The 11,689-nt window shown below is 44.6% G+C and overlaps 1 protein-coding gene across 2 annotated transcripts in view; it reads left to right on the top strand.

Annotated features, from left to right (window-relative positions):
- Positions 1-11,689, top strand: part of PAPPA (pappalysin 1) — a 178,281-nt gene that overhangs the window by 59,634 nt on the left and 106,958 nt on the right. For both annotated transcript variants that reach the window (XM_031059238.1, XM_005423806.2), the window contains exons 5-6: positions 1,228-1,420; positions 7,361-7,482. In XM_031059238.1, the coding sequence (XP_030915098.1) occupies positions 1,228-1,420; positions 7,361-7,482 (315 nt within the window). The remainder of the gene's footprint in view (positions 1-1,227; positions 1,421-7,360; positions 7,483-11,689) is intronic.

The following is an 11,689-nucleotide window of genomic DNA, read 5'->3' on the forward strand; positions in this document are numbered from 1 at the left end:
GGCACGGACTTGCAAACATCAGAGCACCTCCTAACGCTGTCACAATATTGAACTTACACGAGCAGCCTCCGGTGACCTGCATCTTCCCAGAGAAGTGCAGCACTTGACCTGTGCAGAACTGTCATTGTTGTTTGGATCCCAGCTGGGACCGAGCTCTGCTGGGCTGGGAACTCTGCAGGCACATGTGAAGAAACACTCTGTGTTTTCAAGAGCTTTTCATCTGATGGGAAGAACACCAGAAAAATGGTTGAAGTGCTTAGCATCGAGTTCCTCAGCATGGCTTTGCTGGGTGACTTTGCACAACATATTTATTCCCTCTGGGATCTGCACAATAGAGAAACAGCAATTTTCTGCTTCTCTGGGGCATTGTAGTTGTAAAGCTGTATGGTGTTCAGAGGGCACTGGATGTGTTCTTGTTGCCAAATCATGTTTGAGGAAAACAAGATGAAATGAGAAATGGATATTTATGGGAAGTCATCCAGCATATTATTCCTCCATTTTGAATGAAAAAAGAAATAAGAAATATCAAGAAATGTTTGTGAAAAGTTCAGAAAGGGGTTAGAATCATAGTGGTAATGGGGGAGAATTTTATAGAATGAAAGTTATTTTCTGCACCAAAAACGTATGTTTTTATCAATGTTTGAAATGATATTTTGAATTGATCTTTCAGAACATTTTTATTTGCTCATTAGAAAAATCAAGAACTTTAAAAGTTATGTATTTTTAAATTCTGTTGTGTTTTATATCTAAGAGATCTGACAGTCTGTTGCCCAGAGTTTGCATGACTCCCAGTCAGTGCTTCTTCCTTACACTACCCTTCAATCATTTACCCTTCCATTCTTTCTCAGATATATTATTTTAAATGTGAAATTATTTTAAACCCAGAACTCCACTGGTGGCCCAGAAGGTGCTGCACTGAAGCTTTCTGTTTCTTCCCCTCCGTGTCTCTGCCTCATTTAGAGATGATCTCTGGGTGCTTCAGGTGTATCCCAGGTCAGGGGGAGGGAACATTTATTGATTTATTTCCTTCCTTTTTAACCATTGTTTCCTTTCACCTGCCTCCACAAGTGATGGCTGCGCTAATTCCTTCACAGACCATTAACTCTGGAGTGCTGTGGGATCCCAGCCCGGCCTTTCCAAGGAGCTGCCATTCACCAGGTCGTAATTCTTCCCCTTGCTCCCACCTCCTGTCCCACGTGGCTGACGAGGCTTCTGTTTGAATTGCAGACGATGACTGCACCGACTCCTTCACGCCCAACCAGGTGGCCAGGATGCACTGCTACCTGGACCTGGTCTACCAGAGCTGGCAGCCCACCAAGAAACCGGCCCCCGTGGCAATCGCGCCCCAGATTGTGGCTCGCACCTCCACCTCTGTCACCCTCGAGTGGTTTCCACCCATCGATGGCCACTTCTTTGAAAGGTGATCATGCTCTGCTCTGTACTTTCATGCTGGAAAAATGGGAAGGGGAGAACCAGGAGTGCAGCTTGGTCATGTGCTGCGCTCAGCCTGGCTTAAGGCTCCTTCCTAAATTGGTTCATACTGAGGAGGTTTATTGATCTGTTGTCTGCTCTTCCTTTCTCAGCCTGTAGCACTCAGTTGAAGGCCATTGATTTGCCATGTAAAGGGCAAATCTTTCTCCATATGTTATGGGAGGAATTTTCAGCCAAAGATTCCGGCCCTGTGATTCCTGCTGTTGTTGCTGCTCACAAATACCTGTGGGCTTCAGACGTGCCTGCACCTTCCCCCCTCCTCCCTTTACAAGGACAAAGTGGATCTTGTTTTTACAACACAGAGCTCATGGGCAAGGAGGTGGCTGGACTGGGGACAGGGACAAATTCTGCGTCCTAGGCAAAGTCCCAGCCCCCTGGATAGGATGTGAATGTCCTGTAGGTCAGTGTAGGGGTGTGTATTGCTGTCTGGCAGGCATGCAGCTGTGTGATATCAATAATGGAAAATGGAGGGCTCTGGGCAGGACTTGCACCTCATTGCACACCACATTCAGAGCAATTCTGCCCCAGTATGACCTGAGTAAGTGGGTAGTTCGTCTAAATGCTCTTATGCAGCTCTTGGATGAGCTGCAGGAGCTATGGGAGTCCTGGCAGAGAACTTCCCAAATCAATGACCTACTCGCATTACCATTAACTCACATCCCCGCTTGCACTTCTTCTCCACCTCTTGCTTTGTTGTTTTATAGAGAGCAAACTTGGAGTGTCCTTCAGGACCGCAGCAGTTCAGAGCGCAGGAGGCCAAATTTACAAGCGTATTAGCACCCAAAAAGCTGCCTCAGCACTGCTGCTTTGTGCTGGGAGAGCACCTTGAAACCACTGCCTCCATCAGGGATGAAACTCCTTCCAGCCCTGCTAGGACATCATGGCCATTTCAGTGGCCAGCTTGTGCTTTATCCCACTGGGTAGAGAGCTGTTATTTTCTGCTCAGATGAGATTTTCCACCCTTATTGCAGATTAATATGGGGAGGGAAATCAAATCCTGTCAGGAATTGATAAAGAGAGGTCTTGTGCTCTGAACAGTGTTTTCTTTAATTATGGTTTTGTAACCAAATCCTTTTATTCCCTACCTGCAAAAAGGACTCATATAGTTCTGAAAATTAATTCAGAATTTTTCAGCCCATAATCATTTTTAAGTAAATTAAGTTTCTCCAATTTAATTTAGATTTCAGAAGATGCTTATTGTGTGTTAAATAAATGCCATCTGCCTCTAAAAAACACATTGATGCAGAGTTAATTGTTATGTAACCAAATATGACTTTATTACATATTTCTTATAACTCAATCAATATGTTCCTAATAACCTCTAGTTACTTGCTTCTTAAATAACACACAGTGGATAGCCTGTTAAATCTAAAATTTCATAACAGAGTTATCATATGTTAAATAAAGAATGATTTTCCAGGAAAAAAACGTCCTTTGGGTTTTCAAATCTGTGTGCTCAGTATTACTGAAGAGATTTAAAGAGACAGCCTCAAATACTTTGAGTCCAATTCCTTGTTAAAATGAGATTCCCACTGCTAACAGATACAGCAATGTTGCCGTGACCATTTAAAAATGTCACTGAAACATATAAATGATCCTGTCTAAAACATGCCCAAATTTTTGATCTGCTAATCAAAACAAGGATGATAGTGTTATTCTAGTGACTAATCCTGGAAAAGCCCACGTGCTGAACTTCCAGAACCGCCGTGTCCAGCACTGCTCGGTCAGAGACTCATGCCTGTATCAATTTGTGAAATTGGGTCACTGTGCAAGACAAGTAGGAGGTAAAATTGGCCAAGTATAATCTTATCTGTGTGTGGGAATACTGTAAATCTTTGCAGATATTTTTACACAAAGTGCACACCATTGGCCCAAATTTTACTTGCCTCACTTGAATGAATAAACTCATTCACTTCAATGGGACTATTCATGTAAAAAACAGAAGACTGATACTCAGCTGCTGAGTGCCTTGGGCCTGGTTTCTAATGCACAGAGGCCCCTTCCTTGCTGTTTTGACAGTGTAAAAGGGCCTTCAAAGGATGAATGGCTCTGGCTACATTAGCAAGTGTTGTGGCCCAATAGAAGGAGGTCTCCAGCGCAAAACAGTTGTTAATGAAGACCTGACGTCAGGGGGCTCCCACAGGAGCACATCAGGTGTGGTCCTGCAGCACACCTCCACTCTGGGTGAGAAAAAACTGGGTCCAGCTTCCCTGCTCCAGGACTGTTCCGAGTGCTGGAAGCAGGGAACAGGAGGAATTTCACTCCCAGAGCTCACTCCTTATCCCAATTACAATGCTGCTGTGGGCGTGCTCGGCGTAACTCAAGTTCCTTTTATGTCTCTTTTATTCTCCAGAGCTGTGCACAGGCAGTGACCTCTGCTTAATGAAAGTCAGGGAGGGAAAATTTAGCCTTCTGTTTAAAAACGTAGCGCTGGGCTGGCTGTATCTGTGGGAGGTCCTGACAGGTTGAAGGAAGATGGGGCATGGAAGTAAAGACTGTGTGTCTGTTCCCTGCTTAGATGCAAGTCTGTCATAGGTGAATTAGATTATTTCCTCATATGGTCTTCAAATTACCTGATAGGCTACGTGGATTTAGGGGCAGAGAGCAATATTAACTCCTAGCTCCTGTAAATTTGGGGGTGGCTCTCCTGTGTTCTCACCATTTAGCAAAAGTAGACACAAGAGTTAAGCACAGAAGTAAAACCTTCTTCCTGATGGACCCTCTTCAGAGTGTTCTATTGATATTTGCTCTCTCACTCTAGAGAGTCACTTACCTGCATGTAAATTTGTCAAGATGCTTTGACCCTAAGCTCCAGCAGCTGGTTGGGCTCCCAGACATCCCTAATAATCAAATATATCAAGAACCAGCATTTCTTCTTGTAGCTCCTGTCCACAGGAATCCTTCCCATTCTCCGTCCTCCCTTTCAAAAAAGCATGAAAAAATGCACACACAATAACATGTAATAATAAAATAACAATAAAGCAAAAGAAACAAGTGAAAACAAGCCAGAAAGAGAGAAGTCTCTTCATTTCCTGGCTGCATCCATTGGATGTGTTCATCTGCTGTCTCTGAACATCCATTCATGCACCTCCTGTCTGAGATGCGTGGGCAGATGTGAACAGTTATTGTCATGGGGCTCTGCAGCAAATTTGGGCAGAAATCTTTGAATGCATCTTTCTCCAAGTTTTCATTGAGGTGACAGCATTAATTTCCATGAATCTGATTCTAATCTCATTTTTAGCAAGCAAATATTTTGGTCAGCGTGGTGTCCCAGAGATGGCTGGGCTTGATAATCACTCTGTTAAACCTTGCTGGAAAGTTTCAGGGCCTTAGAGGGGAGAGGACCAATCCTGAATTTCAAGTACAGCAGCTCAAATTTAGTCTGTAAACAGGCACTCTTTACCCAAAGGAATGACAGATTTTTAGTGGTTTTGAGTTGCCTACTGAACTGGTGCTGGCCCTGAAGGAAAAGGTCTGTTTTTCACTAGTAATCTTTAAATTTTGAACCCACTTCACTGAAATATCATGCTGTAGGAATGAATTCCTCCTGTGCTCTGAACTTCATAAGCTGGAATTTCCCCAGTACTTGGCTTATTAGAAAACAGAGAAGTCTAGATTTTCCATTAGCCTGCACTTTGGGCAGTCATGTGCCACTGTGTATAAGGTGGCAGATATGGCTATCATTCCTAATTAATAGTGGTTTTTGAACCAATTTATGCTCATTTTTTTCTTGTTGTCTATGGCTTCATAAGGTATAAGGACCTGGCTTAGGTTTTCATAAGCCTGTAAACGCAGTTCCATAATTAGGTTTGACATTCATGGCTCTTTATAGGATTTGTGTGCAAGAGTCTGCAGACCAAAAACTTTAACCCAAGAGTCATCCCCTGTGTAAGTCCTTTCAGCCAGTGGAGTTACATCAGGGTTGAGTTTGGCTCCCAAACTGGAAAAGTAAAAAGAGAAAGTTTGCTCATAGCCTTTCCCACATGATGCTCCTTGTGATTTCTCTCTTACCTCCAAGTCCTCACTGGTAAAAGGAAATGTTTGTCCATAGGCCTACAGTTTTTTTCCACCATGGCAGCCTGTGATGAAATTGTATAGCTGCTAATTTGAGTAAAAAGCAGTCCTAATTGTGGAAACTTGGCTTCCAGAGCCCTCTCCTCATCCAGGACCAAGTGCTAATGCAGGAGTCTCATTGTAGAGAAACTGAAGGATTATTATTGCAGGGACCTCTATCCTGACTGGTCGTGGAAGTGTCTGAAGAGCAACTGCACAACAATAATTCTACATTTTGATTTCTCAGGACCATTTATTCAGGTTTCTTGGCTTTTTAAAAATTTTGGTTTTGCATGTATTATTCAGGCAAGCTGAGTCAGACACCTAAACCTCTGCTAAATAGGCAGCTGAGAAATGAAATAGGGAGGCAGTATCATGCCAGTAGTGCAGGTGGGTGAAGTGAGACACGAAGAGAAGTTACTCACAATATGCCCACATTTTTTCATTACCAGTGTTACAGACTATGAAAGGAAGAGAGGGCCACCTTTGTCTCCCTTTTCTTTATTCTGCCCCATTGCCACGTTGTATTTTTCAGGTGTTTTCAGCATGTGCATCCCTTCCTGCACTGCACAATTCAGCCAGCCACTGTCTCTCTCAGGGTGGCTCAGCCACTGAGGATCCCAAATAACCTCTGCCTGAGGACCACTGTCCTCTCTTCACAGCAGTGCTGAAACAAATCATGCAGTGGTGGTTATGATGGTTAAAATTTGCATAGCTGATTATAGTAGTTGATATAAATTATTTAATAATTGGCTCAAGCCGTTCTTACTAGAGTAGCATAGCGAGTACACTGTGTTACACACAAAGTGTTTGCCTAAAACTTCTGTCCTTTCCGGTGCATTTGATCATTAGGATAATTAATTTTTAACTTTCCATTTCAGCAGAAAGTGTTCTTTAACATAGAACAATTAATTCTGAATAGTAAGCAGCTTACTGGGGTAAATAACCATGTACTTTGGGTCATACAGAGTTCCAGATTTGTGACCTCAAGGAACATTGGGCTGAACTGTGTGAATTGCATCCTCAGCTGATAGAAATCACCTTAACCTTATGGAGGATATTAGAGTTACTCCAGTCTACATCAACTTAAACACTGATCATGTGAATGTATTAGCAAAACTATTTAAACTGATGGAGAGTAGTTTTGGATTAGATGTTAGGAAGAAATTACTCCCTTTGGGAATGGTGAAACCCTGGCACAGGATGCCCAGAGCAGTTGTGGCTGCCCCTGGATCCCTGGCAGTGTCCAAGGTCAGGTTGGACAGGGCTGGGAGCACCTGGGACAGTGGGAGGTGTCCCTGCCATGGCAGAGGGTAGACTGAGATGAACTTTAAGTCCTTTCCAACCCAAACCAGTTTGTGATTTGTGAATTGGTGTTTAACTGCTCAGCCAATCTTGCTGGTAGGACAATCCTAAAGATACTACAAGTTCAAGCAATAAATAGATCCATGGTGAAAGCAGAAATAGATCCGAAAACTCCTGAGGCAAATTTCTCTGCTCTAGCCCCTAAGCAACACGTGTTTTCTTTTGTCATGGTTTGGTCCAGTGAAGGGCAGGGGAAAAAAATATAGGTGAATGTGATTTCCCAGGTTGCTGTCATTTTGTGTTGGATAGAGGGCTCAAAAATGCTTTCTACACAGGCTCTTGACTTAAATCTACAGAAGGTCAGCATCAGAAAACACTTCTGTCAGTGCCTTGAGAAAAGGGGGTTAAGTGGACCTGAATTCTAAGTCTTATTGCTTTTAATATAGTTGAATAAGCAGCTCATTCAGCTGTTACTAAGTTGGTGTGTTTTCCTGTTTTCCTGGCCTCCTAGAGAAGTGGGATCAGCATGTGATCTGTGTGCAGAGGGAAGAGTCCTGGTGCAATACGCCTTCAGCGCCTCTTCTCCCATGCCCTGCGATCCCTCGGGGCACTGGAGCCCACGGGAGGCAGAAGGTGAGTCACAGGGGTGGGAACAAACTCATGGTGGGACAGAGCAAAGGGGGAGCCACAAAGACAAGGGGGAGAATCTGGGAGTGATTGGTTATACCTGCATGTAACGTGGACAGAGCTAGCGGGCAGAGGAACGCTGTGCCCTGAAGGAATGCCACTGGCTCAGATACCTGTGTTTTGGCCCCTGAGCCCTGCCCCTGCCCATGAATTAAGTGAATTCCAGGAGCTGAACATGAATTTCACAAAGCAGCAGAGTGCCAAGAAATGCTGACCATTCACATCTGCCAGACGAATTCCTCAGGGGAGCTGTTTTCTCCCTCTACTCCAGCTCCAAAAGTGCGGAGTCATTTTTCATTTGGGCCCGATTTGTGCTGCCTTCACTTGTGGTGAATAGCAGTGGGCTGCAGCAGCAGCCAGGCTGGAAAGAGGTTGCCCTTTGGGCAAGTGCCCTGCAGCAGGAGTGCAGGTGACCACGTCAAGCCCTCCTGTTCAGGGTGTTTTGCAAGTCATTCTCTTGGAGCCTGTTGGAGGGAGAATGGTCTGCAGGGCTGCTTGTGCAGTGCCATTAGATCTCCATCATTAACTCCTCCACACGTCCCTTCCGTTATGTCCCTGGGTGTGTGTGGTGGAGCATATTTAAGATTGTACCAGGCAAAGGTCAGTCATCCCAAATCACAGTTTGGAAAGAGCAGAGCATTATTTCAGCCTGTCCCTCACGAGCTTTTCTTTCCGGAGCAGCCACACTTCACCGTGAGCACACAGGTGAGCTCACTGAGCCCCAAGGACAATCCTGGATTTTGCAAACTCATTATACAAATACCTCCTTATGTTAAGGGTTTATTTGTCCTGCAACTAAAGCACGTGGGAGTTATTCTGCAAGGAATATTATTTGGGCTGGTGCACAGGAGCTCTCCCTTGTTCTAAGGTCAGCAAGTTCAATGAGCTGTGCCCCTGCTGCTTGATAGGACAGTGGTTAATGTCCTCTGCCCCACACACCTGTGTCTCAGTGTGGGGGCCCAGCAGAGGTTGTGTTTCACTCCAACTCACCCCCTAAATTTAAAACAGGTTGCCCAGAGCAGCTGTGGCTTCCCCATTCCTGAAAGTGTCCAAGGCCAGGTTGGATGGGGCTTGGAGCAACCTGGGATAGTGGAAGGTGTCCCTGCCCATGGCAGGGGTGGAGCTTTAAGGTCCCTTCCAAAGCAAATCATTCCATGTTTTTAGGATATCCAAGGCTGCTGGGCACAGCTCAGAGCACACCTGGACTGTGGGTGGAAGCTCCATCCTGGGAAGCAGCACTCTGGGTATGAGGGTGATTGGATCACCCAGTAAACAGCATTAGCAAAGTTTGGATCACTTGCAGTAGTAGCTCAGGGTAGAAGGTGGATTTTCCACTTAGCCAAGGATTACAAGACTTTGAAACTTGTTTTCATTTGGAACAAAACTTGAAACTTTTGAAATTCTCCACGAAGGAAAGTTAAAAACAAAAAGTGTTTGAGGCCGGCCAAAATGTTTTGTTTAGCTCGTATGAACTTTGGTTAAATCCTGACATTTGAAAATATACACTTTTAGTATAGAATCTAGGGCAAAAGCAACTCTGAATATCAAAATGGAAAGTGTTTCAAGGTGCAAAAGTGAAAAAGTTTCTCACAGAAATGTCAAAACACAATGTTCCCATAGTGTTAAAAATTTCTTGCCATTTTCTCTTCCAGGATAAAATTTTGGCCAAATAAACCCAATTTTGCAAAGTATTTTTATTTTGAAAGGACTGTGTATTCCATTGAAATATGCAGTTCCATCAAATTTTCTCCACCAAGCTTTGATTTGAAAACTTCTAGATCTCACACGTCTTGCCAGAGGCATCATTCCTAGAGAAACTAAGCTACTCTAAGATTTATTACTCAGCAGCATTTTGCATTTAATTTCCTCTTCTTGCTGTGTGTGCCTGCATGTTCTTAACTATGAAGGGTGCAGTCTGATCCTTATCTGTCTCATTTAGTTGCTCCTGTGCCACTTCTATGGAGCAGAAGTTTGGTAATCATGTCCTCAGGATTAATGAGTTGTTGCCACTTTAGGGTAGAAAATACCCAGTGTATGATGTTTGTTGCTCCATGATTTTCTGCCTCCATGATTTTCTGTCTCCACTACCCCACTCCTCTGCCTATTTGCACTTGGTCTGAGTTACAAATAGCAGTTAGATCATTGTCTGGCTTCTTTAATTGTCTATCTGTGAGTACTCAAGCCATCAAGCTTTAAATTCACTGTCTGCAGGGGTTCTTGGGTGTGAATCTCCACTGCTTGAATGTCCGTGGAAAACAAAGACAAAGGAGGCACAAGCACGGCCAAAATGAACTTGTTTTAAAATCTGAGATGACACTCATGGAAAATGATCTGTAGGACTCATCCAGCCTCTGAGCAGAAAGCCACACTCCCCACTTGTCTCTGGAGCAGCTCTGGTTGGGTTTGGTCTCATTTTCCTGAGGTCTCCTACCCCAGGCAGCTGCACCAGCAGTGGTCTGGGCTATGTGGGAGCTGTGCCCATTGCAGAACCCTGCTGTGGGCAGTGTCCTTCCTAATTCCCTGCTCATTCCTGAGCATGGTGGGATCCAGCACCGAGGCTGAGGCATCTCATGGTTCTTTCTCAGCCCGTTGTGGCCCCTGCACGAGGGGCTGCTTGTTCCTTGGCAGGGGTTGTGGGGAGGCTCATGAGATCAGGCAGCTCTGATTTACTCTGTATCTTCACCGTAGAGCCAGAAGGCTCTAACCTACCTGGATTCTCACCAGCAGCACCAGCTAGGTCAACAAACCTTACAGCACCTCCATAACTCTGTCAAAGGGGGGTTTTATGTAAGAAAGGTGATTTTGGCTCAAGCCCAGTGGGGGCCTTTGCTTGCTGTGCAATATATGCATATATCAGTCAGTTCCTCCTGCCTTGCTCGCTGCTGACTGAGAGAAGTGTGAGATTATTATAAAAATGTTGCTGCCTTGTGCTGCTCTAGAGCTTAGCCTTTTCCTGGGTCTAATATTTCCCTCGAGAGAATTCCTTCTGTATCTTAATTGTCCCAGCTGGACACTGGAGTCCCATTGGGTGGTTCCTTTATCTTGACCACCTAGGAAATGTGGCAGGTGAGTTGTGGTTGTAGCAGGGATGATATCCTGAGAGACTCCTGATGCCAGATGGCCTCTGAGGCTCTGTCCCTGTGCTGGGGATTCATCCCAGGGACTGCACTTAACTGCACAATGAGGGATTGACACACCAGGCTGTAGGACAGCATTTTAGGGAAAGGCACCCTCCTAACCTGCCATCCATGCTCTTCAACCAGGACATGGGGGTTGGCTCTGCCTCACAAACCTCATATTCCTGTTTTGTCTTAGGCAAGACGTGATGTTGCATGAGATGCTGTTCTGTGTCTGATCTGTCTCATAAGGCAAAGGATTTTCAGAATCTGAGTGCAGAGGCAAGAATAACTTCTACACCCTTTCTTTCTACATACAAATATTTGTAATTTTCAGAGTATTTACCTATCCAGTTAATGTTAGAAATCCAGTAAGCTAGAAATCCAGTGATATGAAATAAGGCTTTTGTCCTCTTCCATAATTAAATGAATCTTTCTTACCCAGGTGTGGGTGTTGGATAATATTTAAAAGAGTCTCTTTATCTCAGCTTCATTGAGGTTTTTAGTTTATGAATTACTACAATCTGCCACCTGTTTTGGGGCAATGCTCTGTGTGCTAAGCTCCCTGGAGGCTGAGTCCAATTCATGCATCTCCAGGGATCACACACTGATCTACCAAAACGTGCAGGTTTGTTTGGAATTTAAGTCTTACTGAGCCTTGAACTGACAGAGGTGAATTTGCAGGATCCCAGGTGGGGACATACTGGGCTGTGAACCATTAGCTCCATTTTCTTTTCTGCAAGAGGGCAGTGGTAAAATTCACACATCTTTCGAAAGCCCTCTGAGATACTGGAGTTAAAAAAGACCTTAGGGCTGCAGTCAGGAGTTTGCTGTGGGTCTGAGAAAGTCGTCAGAGGGCTCAGCCAAGCACACCCAGCTGGCAATGAGGGTGAGATAACGTGAGCTGAATGGGGTATTGCTGCTCACAGTGATTATCCACAGGGCTCACACACTTGCCAGGGGGGAAACTCGAGCGTGTTAAATGGACCTCTGGCTCTCTTCAAAATGTATCAGCATTTGTGGTCCCTCCAGATGCT

This window comes from Geospiza fortis, unplaced genomic scaffold (genome assembly GCF_000277835.1).
Source record: "Geospiza fortis unplaced genomic scaffold, GeoFor_1.0 scaffold85, whole genome shotgun sequence".
NCBI lineage: Eukaryota > Metazoa > Chordata > Aves > Passeriformes > Thraupidae > Geospiza > Geospiza fortis.